Here is a 22,455-nt window from a genome sequence, read left to right on the forward strand (position 1 = left end):
AACTCATTTAGTTCTCAGTCTATTTTCAGTTTTAAAATTTTTATTCGCAATACTAATGATGTAAGCTCATGGCACAAACGCTTTGCAGAAGACTGATCTACCAAATGCATCACTAAGTGAAACAACAAGGCAAACAAGAGAAAAGACTCTCCACCAACAGGGAACCCCACTGGTCCTACAGCGGTGCTTCCAGATGCAGAGGCCGAAACAAGACCCTCTGAGCTCCAAAAAGCCATTTATTACTGATTCGCTTGGCCTGCAGACTTCCCAGCTATCATGTCGATAGGAAGAGATACCACATTCGTACAGGCAGCCTCCCATATGTTCTCAGCTAGCTCATGTGCCATCAGCAGTACTCACACAACAGCGTGGATGAATTTCCCTTCCAGGATGTTCTTCACACTCAAAGCCCAGTCCAGTCCGCAGCTTTCAGTGAGACTTGGCAGCCTGCAGCTATATTATCAGCTCATGCAACTGAAGAGCTAGCAATATTTTATCTCCAGGAGCAGAGAAAAAAAAAAAAGAAAAAAAAGAAAAGAAAAAGAAGAGCTATGGGACCGCAGCCAGTGTTCACAAAGTATTTTGCRAAAAGCAGTTGCACATGCAGGATAGTTTGGGATTACCTCTGTGGAATGAATTCTTTCGGCTTTCTGCATGGACTGGTCCCAGGGCTGAACAGCACTGATTCAAGTGCAAGGGAACATGACTGAGACCAACTCTTCATCTCAAGGCTGAGATCAGTTGGGCTTTATGGCTGGCTGCTGCTGGGGTTCTTTGGAGCTTCTGTGGGGCTTTTACAAACTCTGTTCCAGGAGAACAAAGTGTCGATTATTCCGTGGGCAGCCGTGGGGCTGGGAAGCTCCCTGATCACTCACGAAGGCCATCGCCACCCCTTGCCTCCGGCCACTGATCCTGGCGGGATGGAGGGGGCGACACCAACATGAGGGTGACAGCAAAACGGCAATGGATACTAACAGTAACAATTCTGCAGAGAGCCCAAGGAGCATCCAGAGTCCGAAAATTGTCTGATTTCAGAATGTCTCTACAAAAACCAGTCTTTTTAAAAATCCAGCTACCGTACTATCGGTTTTCTTATTAAGTTTGAAACATGCCCTTTAACCCAGAACAGCCTTCAGAAGGCTGGAAACAACAGGATGAGCGTCCTTCAAAGGCTTGCAAGTACAAAGATGGGAAGTGAAGAGCAGCAAGGAGAGAAGCACATGGGATCACGATGCGAGGCCGCAAACTCTCCAACTGCTGCCAGGGACAGAGCTGCCACTGCAGAGAAGCAAATCAGGGCAAAACAGAACTTAAGAATATTTGCAGATAAGCACAACCAAGGAGATGTTTGGCAGATGTTCCTTAAGGACAGAGAAACAAGGTCCTTTACAGAGGGAAAGGCAACAATACTGTGCTGCTCACCCAGTGTGCAAAAGTGAAGGAAGATGAAAGGGAAGATTTCATACTAATTTCTTAAAAGTTTTTCCAGGACATGGTGGGAGGAAGGAAGTTTCAATTCCCTTCTCTCACTCGTGCCCAATGCACACTCAGCTAAACTAAAACGTAGCACATGGTGGAAGCAAATTTATTCTTTTTTCAAGTTCTTTTCTGGGCTAATTTCTACCTCCCTCCTATCCTGGCACATTCCCTGAGGTCATCTTCATCTCTCTTCCAGCATCTGTCTTCTTCAGCTGATACTGCATTTTTAAACTGGTCTAGCTGGCTAGCCATTCTGGGGAACGCTCATATTCTGAGAACATCTTAGGACAGCTTGAAACGCTGAAAGCTTTTCTTGGAAAAGAGCAATGATGATGTCTTCACATGCGAAATTTAAAAGGTGGCATTTTCAACCATGAAAGCAGGAAAACGAGGCGAGTGAAGGAGGACTCGGATCTCTCCATCCCGCACCAGCTCTGCAGAGGGTTTGGGCAGAGCCCAACCAGGACCCACCAGCCAGGGTTTTGGTTACACGACCCACAGGCYCCCTACGCAGGTACCAGAGCTGAATGGTGCTTTTGTTTCTGAAGCACAGTCAAACACTAGTGGACCATACACAAGCAGATGAAACGATTTCCTATTTGATGAGGGCAGGTATTTCTGTGTTGTGTATATGCTTTGAGACATGCAACGTGCCACTCATATCTTCAAGGCACACTCACCAACCCTGCTGTAAATAAACAGAGTTTCTTCTTGCTGCCCAGTACGGAAAGCTCCATGCACTAAGTCCCCTGAGAAGGGCACATTTCTTCTCCCACTTCGCCACAGACAGCAAGGTGACTGAAGGCCCCTTAGCAGAGAAATTTTGGGGCTTCTCCGAGCGCAATGACCTGGGGCGACCCCAGGTCCTCCAAAGCGAGTTTGCTGACCTGCTGCGTGGGCTGCAACGCTGCACATACATTARCTGCTAGCACTGACAGGGGAGAATGCTGGAAGAGGCCAGATGAGCCAGTCTCATGCATAAAATGCAAAACCTGACAGTTCTCCATGCATGCGAGTTAACTGGAAAAGCTCCTCAGGCACCTGGCACGTCGCCGACACTGCTGGAAACATTGCAAAGGATATTTACAGAATAATAAAAGAAAAAAGACAGAACGCAAAACAAATCATGAGAAAGCACTGCCTTTTCTCAACCTMAAACAAAGAGCTCAAGGCAGCCAGCATGCATAAGAGCAGTCCCTGGGTTCATTGGCACTTGGTTGACTTCTTTTCAGAGCCAATCCTTGTTTTTGTCACTGCTGTTTCTCTTTGTCCAGAGCCTGTAATGTTGTTTTGCTAATGGCTTATGCAGGACTACTGGAGCCAGCAGCTTGCACACTGCTTGCTTTTATTGGTCTATTAAAATGAAATGAGGCTGGTGCTAAAGCTTTTATAATCATTTAGGATATTTCATTATGTGTTCAGGGCAGGGAAGCAAGCAGCAGCGCGTTAYACAGCTCCGCAGGCACAGGGCATCTGTCTCCAGGTCGCGGATGAAATTCATACAGACTGATGAACGGCTCCAGGAAAACCAGCAGTGGGAAGCTCAGAGAGTGTGAAGTCAGCTCTCCCGCGCTGCTGTTGGTAGAAGCAGCTGTTTGCCATGCGTGGCACTACGGAAAGAAATGACGTGGAAATCGATTCACCAGACGCAGGCTTTAACAGAAAGTGTAAGTCAGGATGATTATGATTTCATTCTTGTCGCCTGTTACACCTAAGAGCCACGCTCAGGAACAAGGACATTGCTGCACATTCACCAAGCCAAGGGGAGCTGAGATCACAAAAGTGTAAATCAGAAGAAACAACAGAGCGTGAGATGCGCTCAGCGGGTGAAAGCAAACAAGGGAGCAACATTCCCTATCGTGACGTTACCTGGTCTCAGCACTGCAGGAGCATCCCGTACATTACACGGAATGTCACAGCCCTTTCCTTTCTGATGCTGCCCCCAAACTAACTACTACTGTTGGTGCCCCCTGCGCTTTTAAAAGTCTTCTTTGAAGAGCACATTCCACAAACACCAAGATCSTGCAAGGACTGTGCAAGCCCAGCGAGCCTACAAATACTTTAATTGGGGACTTCAATCTTGATATGTCGCCACCAATTGCAGTCCTACAGAAACAGTTATTTTCAGTCCCATCTGCACTGCTACTTTGCTTCCTGAGTTTCCAACTCTGTGTAATCAGACAAGCGTTTATCCTGGCAGCAAGCTGTCAATTAGTTCTTCACCCATCTATCTAATGGGCTCCTTGGTCATCTTTCCAAGGAAAGAATTCTATAGTGATACTCTGAGAATTTAAGAGGCCCAAAGAACTGATATATACTGAACAACTCTTAGCAGAACTTGGAATCAAGCACAGAGCTGCTGGTATAGTAGTATTTACCATTAATCATAAAGCAAAAGGCTTTCTGAACTTGGCAAGTTTCTTGGAATAGGGTGGTCAGGAATGAGACTTTATGGATAGGCCCTGCCCTACTGCCATTGTACTAGTTTTTCCTTCCAAAATCCATAGAAACCAAGTTTTCTAGTCTAAGTTTCATATTCCTTTCATTCAATTAGCTCAGGTTTAACTCATGCTCATAAAACACTTTTCACTTGCATGAAAAAAAACATCTGAGCAGGCTGTACCCAGCTCTATGTATTTTTTTCATGATGACCATTAAGTCACAGGCAAATATTTATGGCAGAATCTCTCTACATATTGATGAACAAGTTCATAGCTACTACAGGCACTTCTCTGTGAATAATGTCAGTGACAAAGTGATCCCAGCCACTGAACTTTGGTTTACAGCAGTTAATGCAAGCCCTGCTTCTTAAGGACAGCACAACCATGTAATCTGACCCCCTGAAACAACATGGGTCAAAGTATAGAAGATAAGGATATCCTCATAGAGACAGATCTTTATTTATAGCGATAGTGAAATGGGTAAAAATGACATAGATTTGAACGTGAACTATCTGCRGCTGATTCTACCTGCATGTCACCACTCTGACCACAGCAGAGCTACCACAATGCTGTAACATGGAGAGCAGAAGGTGTCTTGAAGGTTCTTGAGGCATCTCGGACTCCACACACACATCCACACATGGGCAACACCGCCTGCAGTTTCAAGGGCCTCCCTCTTAAGATGCAGGACCCAGTTCATAGACATCAGCCRCCCAGCAGTCCCCTCCACCCTGCAGGCACCAAGGCCATCTCTGTCCCACTGCAACACTACTGGTGATGGGGGTGAGCGCCTATAATGGGACCTGGAAAATCCAACTCCCCTGGCAGCACGCATCAGGTAAAGCAGGGAGACACGACGTTTCCTGTTGGAGAGCGGCCTCAACTCTCTGACAGCTCCAAATTAAACGTAAATAAGGAGCTTCACACTACTGCTTTTCCCCTCAAACGTACAGTCTCTCCGTGACCTCGCCTTTCCCAACAGAAGTGTTGTAGAGCAACATGCATGTTAAAATGAAAGGGAAAAGCGCCCGGCCAGGTCGGGCACTGCTGCAGCTGCACAGCCTTCTCCTCGAGGGCAGCGAACGTGCTGTGACAGACGTGAGCCACGCTGCTTTGCACAGCACTGGGACAAGATGGCAGTAAATGTGGGACAGCTCTGTGAAATTAAACTCCTGAGCTGCAGCGCGAGCTGGAGACCCCAGGACACAACATTGATTTAAGCCATGCAGCCCTCACATGTTTGCCATGATCCTCCTCAGCCTTCCCTTGGATACTCACCYGGCACGGAGAGCTGAGCGCTGGCTGCAGAAGCCCCAGGTGTCACAAGGAGGCTTTCTGAGAGCTGCACCCGCTGCAGCCCCTCAGGTTTGCTCAGGGGCRCCCAAAGGGGGCTCTGAGCACCGGATTTGGGAGGTTATGCCGGGCCGCTTTCTCTGCCCATGTCTGCACAGGACACACAGTCCTGTTGCTTGACCCCTGTTTGGTCCCATCAACAGAATGAAGCTTCACGCAGCACGAGTCCATACCCACTTTTCAAGGCAGGTTTCATGGTCTTTAGCTCTTGGCGTGGAGAAGTATTTTACTCCTCTGATGCAGGGTGAGTTACAACCAAGAGTCAGTAACACCACTGGAATCTCACTCAAACCAATTATTTTATTACACCTCCTTAAAAACCTCAAAGTTAAAATTAGCTCTAAAGATCAGTCTGAACTCACTCTCTCCATACAGAAGGGCAATCCCAACTTTTCACTGAATATCAGCAGAAAATTTCTCCTGAATAGCTATTTCTGAAGCACCAATCCCTTAAGAATTTGAAGTGCACCCTCTAGTCCCCATTTCCACTTTCAAGGAAACACTCAGATGCAGGAGGCAGGTGACTGTGACTAAGAATATGGGCAACTACTTTACAAGCGAGCCTGCAAGTGCAGGAGCCTTCAAGTTAGAGGGCAAGGGTAAAGTAGATGCAGAGATGAACAAGGTGTTCCTTGCCACATCCCACTCTATTAGGGCACGCGCCATTCACTGAAACCAAGAGGAAACTGTTTCAAAGGTAATTATGAAAATAAGAAGATTTTTTTTTACCCAGCAGGTAAGCAAATCCTGTGGTTTGCTGCCACAGGAGATTGTGGAGGCAGCCAGTTATGAGTAGATTCAAAAAGGGACTAGACAGAAGCATGGAAAAAGACCCAGAACTAAAGGAAATAAGCAGGGAGGTACATTCTAACATCCCTCATCCATGTGGGCTGGAAAAAGACAAAGGGAACGGACCTCACAGAGCGGACAGGGGCTTTCCTAACACTGCTGCACTCACCCTGAGAGGAAGAGAAGGGCTCTCGATGGACCCTGGTCTCACCCACTACAGCATCACGTACAGCCACAGCCCCACGTATTTCCTGCTGTGCAACAACAAGAGCTGAATAAACAGGCTGCGTGAAGAGCTCCGTCTAAATTTGAAGGTGACAAGGGAAAAGCCTTAGCGAGGTGTCAGAAGCCACCTTGTAAAGCAAGCCCTCCTTTCAGACAGTCCTGAGAAAAAAATACCTGGATTGTTCCACAGAAAAATTAAAAATTAAAAAAAAAAAAAAAAAAAAAAAAAAAAAAAAAAAAAAAAAAGAGCAGATTCTCAATATGCTGATCTTGACAAGGTCTTTTAAGTAATTAAAATAAAACCAGAGGCAGTAACATATTTTATTTCCTATTTTGAACAAAATACATGAAATATTCATCATTCAGGATAATCACTGCATAATCACCACTTAATTGAGTTTTAACCACTACCACATATCTCAGGGGCAAGCATAAAGTATTAATTACGTAAAACCCACACAGCATGTATAAAATATTTCCGACACATGATCCCTGACCCTACAGAGTTCGAGGGCCAAACCAACCAAACACCTTCTGCAGGTTTATAACAGAACAGGGTTYATTACTCTTAAATCTTCCCTTTCTATGAATGACTGCAATGAAAGAACACAAAAACACACAGATTTGCAGACCTAAAAGCCATAAAATAGCCACAGCTCCTCAAGCCCCAGCTCTTCTCTCCTATGCAAGAGAATTCAGTTCAACTTAGGATCTCAGCACTGGCCGGGAGATGATTTAGAAGGGAGGCCCATTTTGACCAAAATCTCCCAAACAGCCACAAATCACAAACAGTGCATTTGTCTACATTGCAGCTTAATGCCAGCGCTTTTCAAGAGCACTTCATGAAAGAGCCACAAAAGGGATTTTTGGTTTTATGACAAATCAGAGTATCTGGGAGGCTATTCTCACCTATTTTCTGGCAAACCTGGTTCGATTCACAGCTTTGAGATAACAGCACCACTGAACTTTGCTTGGGTCCAAAATTCAAAGACAAACAGCAGATCAAAACCGCAGGGATTTCAATGGAAAAAGCTTAGAAGCTTCCTGCAAATGAAGGACCCAGGTTCTCGAATCAAGATGCAACAGACACAGGACGGCTCAGCTGCCACTAATGATGTACAGGACTTTCAGACAACCTAATGGCAATGCCCTGGCTCCCTGGGCACCACACTCGCTGCATCAGGAGCCAGCCACTCAAGCAGGTTTTTGGCCAAGAGGAAAGTCAGTGTGACCAAARCAAAGGGAAAACTGGATTCCAGAAAAGAGGAAAATGAACTCTCTCAACAAAGGGAATAAAATCGTGGGTTTTGAAACAGGTTTTTAAAAAAGGCCTTTAAATTAAGTAGCAAAACCCCAYAAGCCACAAAGGAAAGACAACCAGCAAGAGGCAGCAGAGCGAGCGTTGCTTGAGGACGGCACCACTCTCGTGGCAGCATGGCAAGGTCCTTGATCCTTCTTTACAGAACYACTGTTTTCTAAAAGACTATCAGAAATGTGTTGTCCTCACTTCTGTTAATGAAGGAAAATGCCCAAATTAACAATAGCTATCCCAGCCCTGATATACAATTTACCTATAGGAAAACTTAATTAAGCCAGTTCATTATATATCTCTATCTTGCATTTTTAATCCATAGCTTCCAAGACTAGTGTAAGCAATGATTAATTTGTGTAAAAAGAAGAGTAAGGCAGAGATTGCAAAGAGACTTGCCAGATTTTGCAGCAGAGCTGGGAGCAGAACAACATTTTCCTTATTCCCCAGCCACCCTCCATAGCCCAAGGGGGCCACATTTTTATCTGGACCCCAGCACAGCACAGTGGGTGACACATAAAACACTGTTTGGAAAACAAATATCTCGAAACCTGCGAAGGCAGAAATGAAGTAATTGACTGTTTCTAACCATTTCTGTATGCGGCAAGCTGAGATCGAACGAAATACCTTGCTCAGGAGGTGTGAGGCCGCCCGGCCGGGCGCAGACACAGCCATCGGCAGCAGCAGCACCCGGATTCATTACGGGCTCTGCTGCCAGGCACAGCCCAGGGGCAGCACCGGGGCCGCGGAGCCGCTCACGGATGTGTTCCCAGCAAGGAAATGGGCTTGGTGGTAAAACAGACACGTCTTCAGGGAGGCCGCAGCATCCCGCAGCCTCATGCACCTTCATTTGTGAGTATGGGCAGGAGACAAAAACGCAGCGCTGCCTGCAAGTCTCAACACACACAGTCTGTAATAATGATATAAAAACCTGATCTTCAAAAGATCTTCTTTGGTACAAGGAACATTGGTTTGTTGGTATACAAGTGCAAGGAACTTCAAGGATTTGATCAATGCTGCTGGCATGCATACTTGCACTTGCAAAATGTTTTTCTTTCCCTTTTATTTTTGCTATCTAGAATCCTTTAAGCCTGTTTACAAAGCGCTGTCAGTGCTAAATCAATCTCGATTTGCCAACTTTGTCACTGGCCACAGAAACCTAAGATTGGAAAATGGGACTAGCCCATAAAAACGTAAACTATTGTGAGTGGATTATTTCAAAATATTTGAAGAGGAAAAAAAATCCTCTTATAGCAGCAAGCACAGAAAAGACTTATACATAAAAGTATCAACTCATCACTTTAATGAATACTAAATTCTGGAAGCCATATTTCATCAGTTCATAATCCAAAAAAAAAAAAAAAAAGTTTACTCTACAGTCTTTACTGTGCTATTTTTCCCTTCCCCTCAGGAATAGCAGAGGGATAGGGATTATTTGGAATAAGTCACACCAGCGTTGCCACACTCCTTGGTCACGACATTCCTAAATCTACTGCAAGATCCTCTCAACTTACAATGAGGATTTTTTTTCATAGATGTTTTGAGGAGCAGTTAAGTATAAATATTTGACATCAGCATCTGAAATAATTGTGCAGTGACAGGCACACTCGTGATGGTGCCAGCTTGAGCAGAAACTTTACAATAAATCTGAGAAAACTCTTTTTTGTTAGAGGTCTGGGCACATAACTGTTTTTGGACACCGACTGAAAGTGTCCCAAAGGACACATTTGCAGACCACGGAGGTAAAAGCAAGGAGGTGGTAGTAGTGGTTGTCACCATTCAGTCCAGATACATCCAAAACTGGTTGATGGGCTCTGCCAAGATGTGGAAAACTTGTGTTCAAGTCTCTCTTCCACCAAAAGAAGACCCAAATCTCTCTCTTTTAGGAGTGACCAGACTATCCAGCTACAGACTTTCTAAGGAAACATCCTCTCAGGTTTTTTGTTTTGTTTTGTTTTTGGTGCTGGCACTATTCTTACTTGGATAAACAGTATAAATACAGGACGAAATGCCCATCTATCCTAGGATCTCATCCCCACCAGCTGACAGCAGCAGATGTTTCGGGACATCATGCAGAAAGAAGAGGAAGGACAGAACTACCTCCTTCCCCAAGGGACTCGAGCACATTCCACAGATCCACCACATAGGTACTCCCTGAGTCAAGGTTATGCTGTCTATGATCAGCTGAAAGACTTATCTTTTTTAATATTAAAAATATAAGGAAGAATTTTGTAAAAGCCCATATATTCCTCTGGTTCTGAAACTCAACTGGAGTAAGTAGTGCGAACCACAAGGTCCCCATCTTGCAGAAACCATTTAACACGCCAAGTTAGGGTATAATTTTCCTGCTGCCTCAATGCATATTCCCATTATATTGCATACAATGGAGAAGAAGGATAAGAGCAACACAGAGACAACTCGGTTCCAGTACACCCTATCTTCTGCAGGCTAGGAACTCTTCTAGAAGATGAGTGAAAAGCATTCGCAACACCTTATGGACGTAAAGGAAATAAAAATTGGCCTCCCACTCTTTGGGTGAGTTCCAAGGTATTCAGGAAAAGTTCCACTCTCTTATGGCCAAATTTGATAAATTCATACTTTGAATTCCTTAGCTTTTGGAAGTTTTTAAGCAAAACCTAAGCATTTTTAGGTTTAGAATCTCTTTCCACGTGTTATTTCCATTTTGACCAAAACTACTCAGTGGCATTGACCTAATTTGCAAAACTTTAGACTATCCTGGGACTTCATTTTTCAATGAACAAATAATAATTAAAAAAAAAAATACTGTTTCTTGCAGTATTTCAGTATGTGTGAATTCAGCATTGAAAAGACAACATTTAGTCAATTTTAGACAACGCRATTTAGTCAGTGATCCAAAGACACAGGATGCAGGTAAAGATTTTTGTCAATTCATGTTCTACCCAAACACACACTGACACTAACAGTCTGAGGTTAAATTAGATGAGCAGAAAGTCATTAAGTCAAGTACAAGCACAAACACACATAAGCGAAGTTGAATCAAAAGACTGGGATAAAAATGCCTCGGATGAGAATCTGGATGTGTCTACTGATCTCAGATTCAACACCAACAAAACTGAGGATGACAATTTGGTACTTACACAAGGGCATAGCTTCCATTCCAAGAAACTTTCCTGAATGAGATGGACTCATCCTAYCCCCACGGTGCCTAGTTAGGCCCATGAAAAGGGAGGTCTCATCTGTCCTTCTGCATAACAAAACAGGCACTTACCGAGTCCAAACCGTGCACCACCACGCAGGCAATGTAGTCTCTAAACCATGCGGGACTGGAAAACTAGGTCTCAGAAAAACTGAGTCTCATTCTGTCACTAGTACCCTGTGCATGACACTTCCAACGCTGCCTGCCCACGTAGTCTTCCACGTAACTATGCAGCTAGCCTGGATGTGACTGCAACATAATACAGAATACTTAATGTTTCTCAAGTGCCACAAAATCCTTCTATGAGAGCTGCCAGAGGAGCACACTTACTGTCATTATAAATAATAGCAAAATTCTTGTTTCCCATAAAAATCTTAAGTACTAACTGTCAGAGACTTCTGAAGCATAAAAGCCTGATTTGTTCTTTACTTAATTACTTGTGTTTGAGCAAAGCGTGAAGAAACACCCTAAATGTACAAATAGGTTTAATCTAATTTGGAAGATGGATATTTGGAGAAGCAGTTACCGCAAATACAGTAGATAACAAAGAGTAGAACATTATTAAAAAAGAGTTGGTCCTATGGAACAGTATTACAGCATTGAAAGGAAAAGGACCAAAGATGTTTCTGTAGCTGAAGAAACAGGCATTAAAATCATGCACATACCTACAGGTTTAGGTGTTTTACTACTCTACAATTTGTTTTCTGGGAACAGTCACATTCTCTCGCACAAGGGCTTCAGGTAGAGGTTCCTCAACAGAGCTGCAGCACAACATGTGTAAACCCCAGCCATCCACTGCAGTAACACCAAGTAACACCAGTAACACCAAGTGGGCTACGGAGAGTCCAAATCCACACAAACCTGGCCAGGCTGCCTATCTAAAGGGGATAGAAAACCTTGGAAAGCCCAATTGAAAGGGATGGTTCCACAGGTGGGTCTCAATTCCTTCTCCAGGTCCACACACCTACAGGCCTTGCAGGAGAGGCCGTCACTAGCAGATGTCTGAGTCATTCCCGCTCCTGGAACAGCRCTTGCCAACGCTGACAGGGAAATTACCACTGCCATTCCCGTGTAAGGAGGCGGCGCTCGCTCCTAGCGGGATCAGAGCACTCGGTATTAATTAATTACCCCTCATCCCCTCGCTCCGCGCTGTGTTTAAACACTCTTGCTTGAAGAAAGCCTTTTTACAAAGGGTCCCTTTTTCCAAACCCCTCCACCACTCTTTTGTTTTAATCTTGCTACACGGAAAATTTCAAAGGGAAGCTTTTTACAAGTTATTAATTTGGCTCCATCAGGCACTTCCAGACAGAGGGATATCTGCACACACCAGCGTTTTGTTTTTATTGGTCTTCACAGGACTTGCTCAAACTGCTAACATTTGGAAATCTATTTAACTGCATCTGAACCTTCCTAAGAAATTTAATATCTTTACAGTCCATTTGCTTGGAAAGGAGCAAGTCACAGATTAGGATCTGAGCTGGAACTCCAGAATAGCCTCAAATTACAGTCTCCCAGCACAGACCTGAGTGCAGCCGCTGGATCGAGTAGGATTGAACCTTCCAGAGGAATCCAASGTTTTCTGTAACAGTCTAGCAACCTGCACTACCTACATTGCACCTGCAGATCCCAGAATGCCAGAGAATACCCCCCTGGACTGCAATTAATCAGACTGTACRTGCTTCCTCTTGCACTGCCAATGGAGAAAATTCAGCAAGCAAAAGCTCCTACCCAGTCTTTGCTACAGATCTGGAAAAGGAAAATGTCACCTCACCCCTGTCTGCACTACATTTGCAGAGCCAAAGCCCTCGTACTGATCTGCAACCGAGAAACAATCTCTTTGCTTTCCTTTGAACCTAGGCCRGTTCAAAGCCGGCATATCTGAACAGGCATACCTTTCACTAAAGTTACAGCTAGATACATACCATTTCTTGTTCAGTAGTTTTAAAAATAATATAGAGGATGAATTTGGTCTTAATTTCTTCACAATTGCATGTCAGACTCATTACGATTACTCTTAATGATGTGGAACTGTACAGGTACAAGTTTTCATGCTAGTGAAGCTCTTATAACACCTCTCATGCAATCTTACATAGTCCTAGCTTACTTTTTTTTTCCCACTCTAAATATATATAGCTTGATATTATGAAGACATGTCCCTTAAACATCAGTGAACTTGCATGGTATGATACTATATATTCAGTCTAGGACTCGTGGTCTGTGCCTGTTGCAAGACAAAAAAAACAGTTCTTTTGTTTTGCAGGTTTGCAGGTTTTTGTTCTTATTCCTGACAGTGGTTCACAGACAGCTTGGTAGCTGCATGTGCCACCTCCCATTCCTGGTTGCCACCTCCCATTCCYGGTTGCCAGCCATATTATACAATAACCATATGTGTATTAAAAACACTCCATTCATGTTATTTCGTCCTGACAGCAGCTGCAAAATATTCCACCACTGACATCCTATTAAAAAGATGTATGAGGCGGAAAAGGCTCTGTCCATAGGCTAATCCACTGGAACTACTGGAAATTGTGCGTGTGGAGATCACAAGATCACTAATGTGAAGAGAGAAGAAGGCCCTGCCAAGCCAAGGGGAGTGGAAGGAGTGTCCAGAGCAAGGCAGGAGGAGGAAGCAAGGCCGGAGCTGCAGGTGGAGACAGRATTAGGAGCCTGCAGACAAGGACAAGGAGCTCGAGCTGGGGGCATCCGGAGCTGAGGAGCCCAGAAAGCCGCCTAAGGCAGCAAGGACGCGGCGGCTGGAGCCGTAAGGGAACAGGACGGCTCCACAGGCAGGGCACTGTGCGGGGAACAACTAAAAACAAAAAACCTGTGTGTGTTCATATAGAGATCTCTATATAGAGATACATATATATCTCTATATGGCTGGAGCCGTAAGGGAACAGGACGGCTCCACAGGCAGGGCACTGTGCGGGGAACAACTAAAAACAAAAAACCTGTGTGTGTTCATATAGAGATCTCTATATAGAGATACATATATATCTCTATATGAACATATATATCTCTATATGAACAAGTATAAGGAAGTGGTGTGGGGGGAGGCAAAAAAACAGCCAACTGGCTTGTAACAATCAAATAAAAGTGCAGTCATAATTTAAGGTAGGATTCAAGCTCTGAGATGAATCACTATTGCTAAAGAAAACTCCTTTTCTCATTTCCTTTTCCAGATGGAGTGTCTCCACACTTCCCAACGTATCCTTACGTTACCCCTGCACACTTTCTCGAGGCTAAGAGATGTTAGGGAACAGCATCCAGTTCCTCCTCCAAAACTTCAGTTGGCAGCGTGCGAGCGGAGCGCAGATTTGGCTGCATCCCATTTTTTTTGGTGAGTCACTTCCCTCTGGACGCGCAAGGCAAGAAGGGACAAACTGGAGCACCAAGAGGAGAGGTGGGAGCTGGGCAAGCAGCTCCGCGGAGCCGCAGCCGCCAGGGAGGTTCCTGCTCCTCGCTGCAAACCTGGAAACCATCCAGCCTTTAATGTGCCCGATACCTCCCGGCACCTACCAGTGGTTTCAACTTGGAGGGGGAAGGAAAAGGATAAGAAATCCTGGGAAGCAAAAGGAAGCAAAGAAGGTCCCAAATCTCACTTAATCACCGCGGAAGGGTATGAGGGAAACACATGCATATTCACCAACTATTCTTAGCACTCGCCCGAGAAGCGATTACAGGGCGACTCGCTTACATAATCTCTTTTATATAATCGCTCCTACCCGCTCCTCCTTACGCAACGTCAGCCGGGGGCGCGCGGGCGCTTCGCTCGAGCCCTGTCCCGGGGGAAGCGCCCGGAGCAGAGCCCGCAGGCACCGCGGACAGGGCGCTTCGCTCGAGCCCTRTCCCGGGGGAAGCGCCCGGAGCAGAGCCGGCACCGCGGGCACCCCGGCATGCCCTGGGGCCAGGGTGCAGAGAGCCCCAAAGCACACGGTCCCCCCGGCTTTTAATGCGCTTTGTATTAAAGCCCTAATCCTGGGCACCGAAACGGGGGGGGGGGGKGTCAATCTCATGAGAGAATTAACATAATCTTAATCCCAGGGCCCTTGGATTTGTGCCGCACGCGGGCTCCGGCATGGGAACCACCACGCAAAGGGGACCCGCGACTCCTGCGGCCTCTCGCTATGGTTGCTCGTGTCCTAAAAGCCCGAGGTGAGTCAAGACAGGCAGGAAAAAAATCACTTTTCACAAATTCTCAAGCRTATTCCAATGCATTTCCTACAGTATTTTCAGAATTTAATCCAACACCTACAAAAGGGGAAGTCTCCTACAGTAAAACCCCATTTATTATGTTTGCCCTGCGCTTTAAGGAGCCAGCGCCAACGGTGTTGATCTGCAGTCAATGAGAAGCTCAGTTAAAGTAATGGGTGTAGAAGAGTGCAGGATTTCACAAAATACAAGTCCTGAGAGCGTCTCACCCGCAGGTGCTGGAGTATTTTACCACAGGCACATTCAGAGTTGGAAATTTAGTCAAAATTTAGTTAGCTGTGCATTGGTGCCATTAAAAAAAGAAAGAAAGAAAAAGAGAGAAAAAACAGAAAAAAAGACCYGAACCTCCTCCAAACAAAACACGGACCCAAACCAGCAACTCCCATTTCCCTAGGGAGCAGGGGAAGGGAACAGCAGAAGCCAGAGCCAAAGAGGACGTGGGCTCCAGAGCTGCAGACACTGGTGTCTGCCCTGGCGTTCCCTAGAAGCGATGCCGCCAGGAGCACCGTGGGCAGCAGCAGCGCGAGTTGCCTCGGTCGCAGAGAGAAGYGAGGCCCCTTGCACGGAATCACACGGAAGGTGAAACGAGGCCCCTTGCACAACGGCCACGCGGACACCGGCGAGCGCCTTTCGCACCGGTTACTCGTAGCCACGTGTCCTCAGCACCATCGCTTCTCAGCCCATTGAAAACTGGGATTTGTTTTTACCGGGCATATTTATTTGGAACAGAAGACAAAATAGCCCTCAAGACAGGAACAGTTCACGTTAGCCTGAAAAATCCTGTAAGAGCAAATTTGAAGATTCTGCACCCTCCTATTTTTTTTAATCCAGACAAGTAGCTGACAGTTTCAAATCGGCATTTTAAGCAAAAAGCCTCAGTTTTGAGTGCTAAACTTAAGGGCACTGAGCAGACGAAGGCGGATTTGGAAACCTGTTACCTTTCCTGCAATGGTTTGCACCTAYGGCTCTTAATGCAGTGAGAAAGGCATATCAGAGCTGGGAATTCAAACTGTAGGAGAGCCAAGAGAGACTTACTGGATCTCACTTAGCCCTGCRCTGAGATAATTATCTGTAGTGATGAGCAATACATTTTTCCCCAAGGAGCACAAATGAGAGAAAACACTCGCTTGACTCATCCTACCTGGTTCTTGCATCAACAGATAAAGCATAAAGTCACCAGCTAYAAGGTGAAGTGACTGCGCTGCTTTGCCAGGAAAACTTTTACTGAAATACTACAGGGAAGGCMGAAAGGAATTTTCAGGCCAAATCTAGATTTTTTTTCCCCTCCATAAGGGTATCCGCTTCAGCTATGAGATTTAATAAAAGTGGAGACAAAGCACGGGTTGTACCTGGACAAGTCGTCAGGTTGTCCAGGTATACCTGGACACCATGACACTATCCCGTATATCACATTCCCAAATAGGAGGCACTTGGCAATATGAGCACTTCAATGCCACTCTACCGTGTCCAAAAAGTACTGTAGTAAAAAAGCATATGAACAATGAAGCCTTTTAGTTAGATAATATGTCTTTCCTAACAGGAGACAGAGAAATACRGACCCAGACCAGGATATACCAGTGAATTTTAATGGTTTACCTAGGTATGCCATTCAGGTACATGAAAAATACTCGTGCCTYTAATCAATGTAATTATGCCAGCAAGTTGGAAGCAACTTAAACAAGCATCCTTCTGCTACTACAGCTATTGGCACTTTTTTGCTCATGTACATTCCTTGAAAAAAGCTCTTAGGTTCTTAAGGATTAAACCTTAGAGACTGCAGTCTCTAAGACACTTACTTGTTGCACAAGAAAACTGGGAAGCCTCCCGTGACATTTCCTTTTCGGAATGGGGAAATGTCCTTAAGCCAGCTTTGGGGTTCCCCACCGACAAGCAGGAACAGGGCTCTGCAAAGGACCCGGCTGGCCAAGCCCACGCGAGGATGCGCTCGGCTTCCCAGCGCCCGCCTGGAGCCCAGGACGGGAAACACGGCGCCAATGGGAGGCATCCAGCCAAGGTTTTCTCTGAGAGATGTAATGTCCTTCCTGAGGCTCTGGGCTGTGCTTTTTATGGTGTGTGGAGGGGATCTCTACGACTGCCTTCTGCTCCTTATACACCACGACAAACGCAGGGACTGACTGCACTGAAGCTGCCACAGCACAACACGGATGGTCCTACGGAGAACTATTCTCCCACTCGTTTTTCCCCATCCCCTTGGGTGGCTTGGTTTTCCACCACCTTAGTAGGCTGATCCACTCCATCTGCTGCCCTGCGACAACGGGATCTGCAGGAGGAAACAGCTAAGAGGACGTTAGGGAGGGAGAGGAAGTCCCCTTTGCAGAAGCAGCCCAACATTACGTCGGACYAGGTACAGACTAGAAGCCATTTCTGGCTAATTTCTGTTCCTCTAAAAGTCTACCAGATTGAAAGCTGACTCATTGAGAAAGAGGAAGAGATTTTTAGTCAAGTTATTTAAAACGTGGGCTCAGTTAACACCTATTTTACTCAAATCTGGCGACACAATTGAAGAGAAAGACATTTTTATTGAGGAGTGAAAACTTTAGCACTTATCATATCAGCAAACTGTCAAGACATCTTGTTCTCAAAAGGGGGGAAAAAAAGGCATTCAACAAAAAGCAGACTTGCATCTCCTGCCCTCAAAAGTATTTTCACTTGTGTATTAACTTATGAATGTCAGGAAACCAGCTCTATCTACCATTCAAGATCCTACCTTTCTCCTGTCTTGCAACTGTTCTAGAACTCATGATGCTGGCCTGGCTCCCCGATGCTTACTCCAATCTAGATCTAYAGCCTGTTGCCTCCAAAAGATCATTCTGGGAATGTTTCGCTCCTAAGCAGTCAGGAGAGCACTCTTATTTGCCATAACAAACTCTAATAAGATTTCAAAAGCAAGGAATTTAGCAAAATGCACAAATGGTGGAAACAGCTACACTGCTGAGAACACAAAACTACRTGGCCCTGTCAAAAAGCAGGCCAGCAAGTGCATGCAGGTCTTCTGCATTTTTTTATACAAACCCTTTCCAGTTGATACCATAGCAGATTAGGAGCGCAGAGGCAGCTACCTTGTCTCAGCAAGAAATAAGAACCTTTTCCTTTTTGCTTCTGTAGCCTAAGATCAAGCAGTAATCTCTTCTGGTCTGTAAAGGTAGCCTACACAGAGAAGCAGGGCAAGCCTGTGCTTGGGTGTGTTTATTCCTGCTTTCCTAAGCCTCTTCTTATCGGAGTAAACCTAAATAATTTTTTAATCAAGCTAAGGCAAGAGTTCCCTTGGAGCCTTCTTCCACTTGCAGCTAAACCCATTTAAAACCAGCAGCTAAGTAAAAGGGGAAACTTTGGTCAAGTTTAACCCTTCCTTATAGAAACTGCGTTACCTGAGGGTCAAGCACTGAGACAAAGAGTCAGAGAACCTCCTTTTTACAGAGAAAAAGTGATGAAAGGTGCTAAACATTAAAATATATAAAGAGGTTTATAAACAGGAGATCTATGTCATAGATAATGTAGATGCCTGTGCACATTCACACCTACAAGGGCACACACATTCCTCTAAAATGTATGTAAAGGAAATGCCAACAGTTACTGCACACATAAGTTTCCAGAATTTGTGGGGTGTGAGGGACAACTACAGAAGAAAAAGCCCATCATCTACCCCAAGATAAAAGATATTTTAAGATTTTCTTGCCAGTCTTAATGTACTTGTTGCTACGAGGGAAGAAATCTTAAGAATGGAATGAGATTTTAGTTTTATCTTATATGCTCGAATCTGTCTTGCTGAATCCCTTTTCCAGAAATAATAATAGTAAACCCACTTCACAGTTACCAAACTGGGAAGCAGGTAACCATCTTTGCTTTAAGSAAATCTTGCATGACAGACTGTCAGATGTATTTGGATTTTATTTAAAGTTAAAACATTTTACAGTTCATATGACATGTCCATTCCCTCRGTCTTAAAAATAGATAAATAAAAAAAAAAAAGCTTTCTACTCTTTAATAGTACCTTTCACTCGACAAATTAACAGGAAGAGGACTCTACTGATGAGCTTTTCCCAGGCACCCAGCTATCAGCACTTGTGTCAGTATACACACTGTAATTTTAATAATGAGAAACTGAGTGCACAGAAATAYCAGCGCTGACGTTTCCAAAAGCAGCCACCCAAGTTTCCTGCAGACAGACCGAAAGCCCTGTGGCAGAATTTCCATCTACAACCTGAAGTAGTAACAGCCACTTCCACAGGCCTAATTGAACATATGACACTTTAAAGGCTTGCCTTAAAAAAAGCATGCAGGCACTCGCATTAGTTCCTAGGTTCTTTTTGAAGGACCATACTGGAAAATGTGGAGTTTAGGTATTACAAAATACTGGACAGTCTTGAAAAACKAAGCTCTCCAACAAAATACCACTAKGACTGAGCAAACACCAGCCATAAACACCTCTGCCAGGGATGRGCATCAAGCAGCCAGGATCAGCCTCAAAAGCGACAACAGGGACATTGGAAGAATTAATGGCAGAAAATCTTCACTGACACCCCAAGCTGCCAAACATCCTTTTAAGACCCACTTTCTGTATCTCTGCTTATGGTAGGAAACCTTTGTCGAACAAGGAAACTCAGAGTTGGTTCTTCTTTCCTTCCACTAGAGCGCTCGGGGAGTTTCCACGATCAATGTATTTCAAGCTCTTCTACAGCTTCTCTTCCCCTCAAAATCCTCTCTCTCACCTTCTTCCTTCAAAACAGCAAGTGATAGCTTTCACACTGGAGAGCTGTGCAGCAATTTGCTAATGGAAAATCAGAAAGAAACATGCCAAATTCTGAACTTGTACATGGGCTTGCGTATGATTCACGCTTCATAAATTAACTSTATTCTTTTTAGCTGTATAAATGCAAATATTGTCGTACAATATGCATGGATATAAGATGCATGAATGCCTTACAAAAACTATTTTGAGTGATTTAAGCAGAGAGAACTTAAAGCATCAGTAAACTACCACAAATTGTTCCAAAAGGGGATCAGTTCTAAGGGGCTTGTTTGGCTTGGGGTTGGGGGAGAGGGGGTATTTTTTTCCCCCATTTGGATAACAGTCAAAGCCTTTTGCAAAGCGCTGAATGAAAAATTTATTCCACAGGTTACACTGTGTTAAATACTGACTAAGATCATGCAAAAGCAGCAATAAAGAAAAAAAAATGCAATGTCAGATCACTATCACTATGGAAGTCAGTGCAGAAAASAGCAAAAGTTTAAATGACCCCAAAWGCCATCAGGTATCTCCAGTTGTTTAAACTGGAGCCATCAGGTATCTCCAGTTGTTTAAACTCCCAGTCTTCTGTTTCTGTGCCTTTTGCCACGCAGAGAGCCGCCTCTAACAACACTTAAATCTACATTGAATCACATTCATAGAAGTATCCTAAGCTYTTCCAAAAAAAAGAAAAAAAAATCCACAAACCCAGATGGCAAAACAAACATTCTAGATTGAAAGGAAGAAGAAACAAACACACAAACAAACAAACACAAACACCAAACACAATTAAAATCAGCACAAAAGCTTAGATAACACCAAGATGGGTCACAGCCAAAGAGGATTTATGCAAACGRCTCTTCCCAGCGCACAGGATCGCTCTCAAGAGGATGTGCATCATGGAGCAAAGAGGTCTAATCAGACAGATCCCGAAAGCACAAAATCTTTCACGTTTTCGGAGAAGCGCGTTTCTCTGGGGAATTCCACCAGCTCTTCCACTCAATCCATGTTTTGCCATTTGCACTTTGCAAAGAGTTTCTACGGCACCAAGGGGCAAGCGCGAGGCAGCGGCGGGGCCGGCGTGCGAGCGGCTAACGCAGCACAGCCCGGGCCGCTCGGGGAGAGCTGCGTTGTGCGCTTACATCTAACGATGATTCCTGAAACCCATCGTCCTGGAGTGATGACAAAGGCTGACACAGAGGAAGTATTCCTAGCCTGCCCCCCACTACAAAGGGCACAAGAAGAAAACATCTTTTTTATGAGTTACATCCCTTATTGAGGGCAATCCAGCCCAAACTGAGGTTTCCGATTACCCTGTGTTTCCTTTCCAGGAGAAYTAATCCATATTCTGTTTAAAGTATTCCGTCACATCCACACCTCTGYTCCCCACCTTCCCAACCTCCGGACAGACGCCCTCCAAAGGAGCAGGGCTTTGGAAACGCCTCTAAGACGAGCTCCCGCGTTTCCAGAGCCAGGCAAGGCTCTGCCTGGAGCGCATCCCAGGAGCCACGGGGCCTATCCGGGACCCCACAGTGAGGGAGCAGCGGGACACAGCGCGTGGCTGGCGCCCATCCTACCTCCCCTTAGCGCCTGACGCTCCTCCGTGTGTCCCGGATTCGACCCYGGCGCTCAAACAAAGCCAGGCACGGAGCTCGCTGCCTCCTCTGCCCTGCCACAAGGCGCACGGGGATCTCCCTGCTCCAGAGGCAGCCGGTGACACAACCGCACGGCACAAACCTCCCCGACAAAAAACAGAGAAGCTTTTTGTTTTATTTCGGGGGTGTTGGTGGCAGCCGCCAGAGCTGCACAACCAGCCAGGCCTGGCACGAAGTTTGGGCTCCGCCGCCGCGGTGCSTCCTGCCTCCGCTGTGTCCCACTGTGTCCACACAGGGATCCCGCTCCAAGAACGGGCGCGCCCGCCAGCCGAACCCCTCGGGAAGCCAGGGGGCTACAGCCTGACACGGGGCCCGGACCCGCACACCACCCGAATCAGTGTTTTCTGCTCCCCGAACGCGCAACGAGGTGAATAAATAGACAAAAATAAAGGGCAGGTCGCTGCTCACAGGTATGACGAGCAGACCTGGGCAAGTGTCGGTGCCCCCGGGCGCGCGGCTGAGACCTGGGCAACTCAGTGCCAGGGCAGCCGGGTGCTGGGCGGCAGGAGCGGCCCCGCACCGCGCTCTCTCCTGCCTTCTCCTCCTCGCCCAGCTCCCCTGGACATCCCAGAGGATTTTCATCCCCCCACGCCGCTCGGGGCAGCGCTGCGAGCAGCCTGCGCGCCTGGAAAGCCGCCTCCCGCCCCGCGAGGGACACACRCAGGGAGGCACAGGGAAAACGCACGCACGCCTATATAACATATAGGCGAGGAGGGCAGTGGGGCGAAGCAGGGAGCAAAAGCCGCGCTCGCACGGAAGAGAAAAGGGGCGGAGGGACGGCCCCAAGGGCAAAAAAAGGGGGGCAGAGGAAGGCTGTTCAGGGATTTATTTTCTTTGTTTCCACYCTCCCACAGCCCGCACGGCGCCCCACGCAGCAAAACAATAAAATACAAGCCGATGCAGTCACACACATACACACAGACACCCGCCTTACCTCCAGCAGCAGCGAGAGCAGGAGCGTGACCCAGGGCTGGAGCGGGCTCATGTCTCCTCGCCGGCCGCCTCGCCGCTGCCGCTGCCGCTGCCGCCTCACACGCGCACGGGGGCCGTGAGCGGCGCCATGGGCG

General features: G+C 46.0%; 1 protein-coding gene across 1 annotated transcript in view; it reads right to left on the reverse strand.

The window, feature by feature from the left end:
* VOPP1 (VOPP1, WBP1/VOPP1 family member) overlaps nucleotides 1-22,400 on the reverse strand; it is a 56,782-nt gene extending 34,382 nt beyond the window's left edge. The window contains exon 1 of the mRNA XM_026046702.1: nucleotides 22,323-22,400. Coding sequence (XP_025902487.1) covers nucleotides 22,323-22,373 — 51 coding nt within the window. The 5' untranslated portion in view covers nucleotides 22,374-22,400. The remainder of the gene's footprint in view (nucleotides 1-22,322) is intronic.
* Nucleotides 22,401-22,455: the final 55 nt, after the last annotated feature.

This window comes from Nothoprocta perdicaria, unplaced genomic scaffold, assembly GCF_003342845.1.
Source record: "Nothoprocta perdicaria isolate Ctin4 unplaced genomic scaffold, notPer1 scaffold_457, whole genome shotgun sequence".
NCBI lineage: Eukaryota > Metazoa > Chordata > Aves > Tinamiformes > Tinamidae > Nothoprocta > Nothoprocta perdicaria.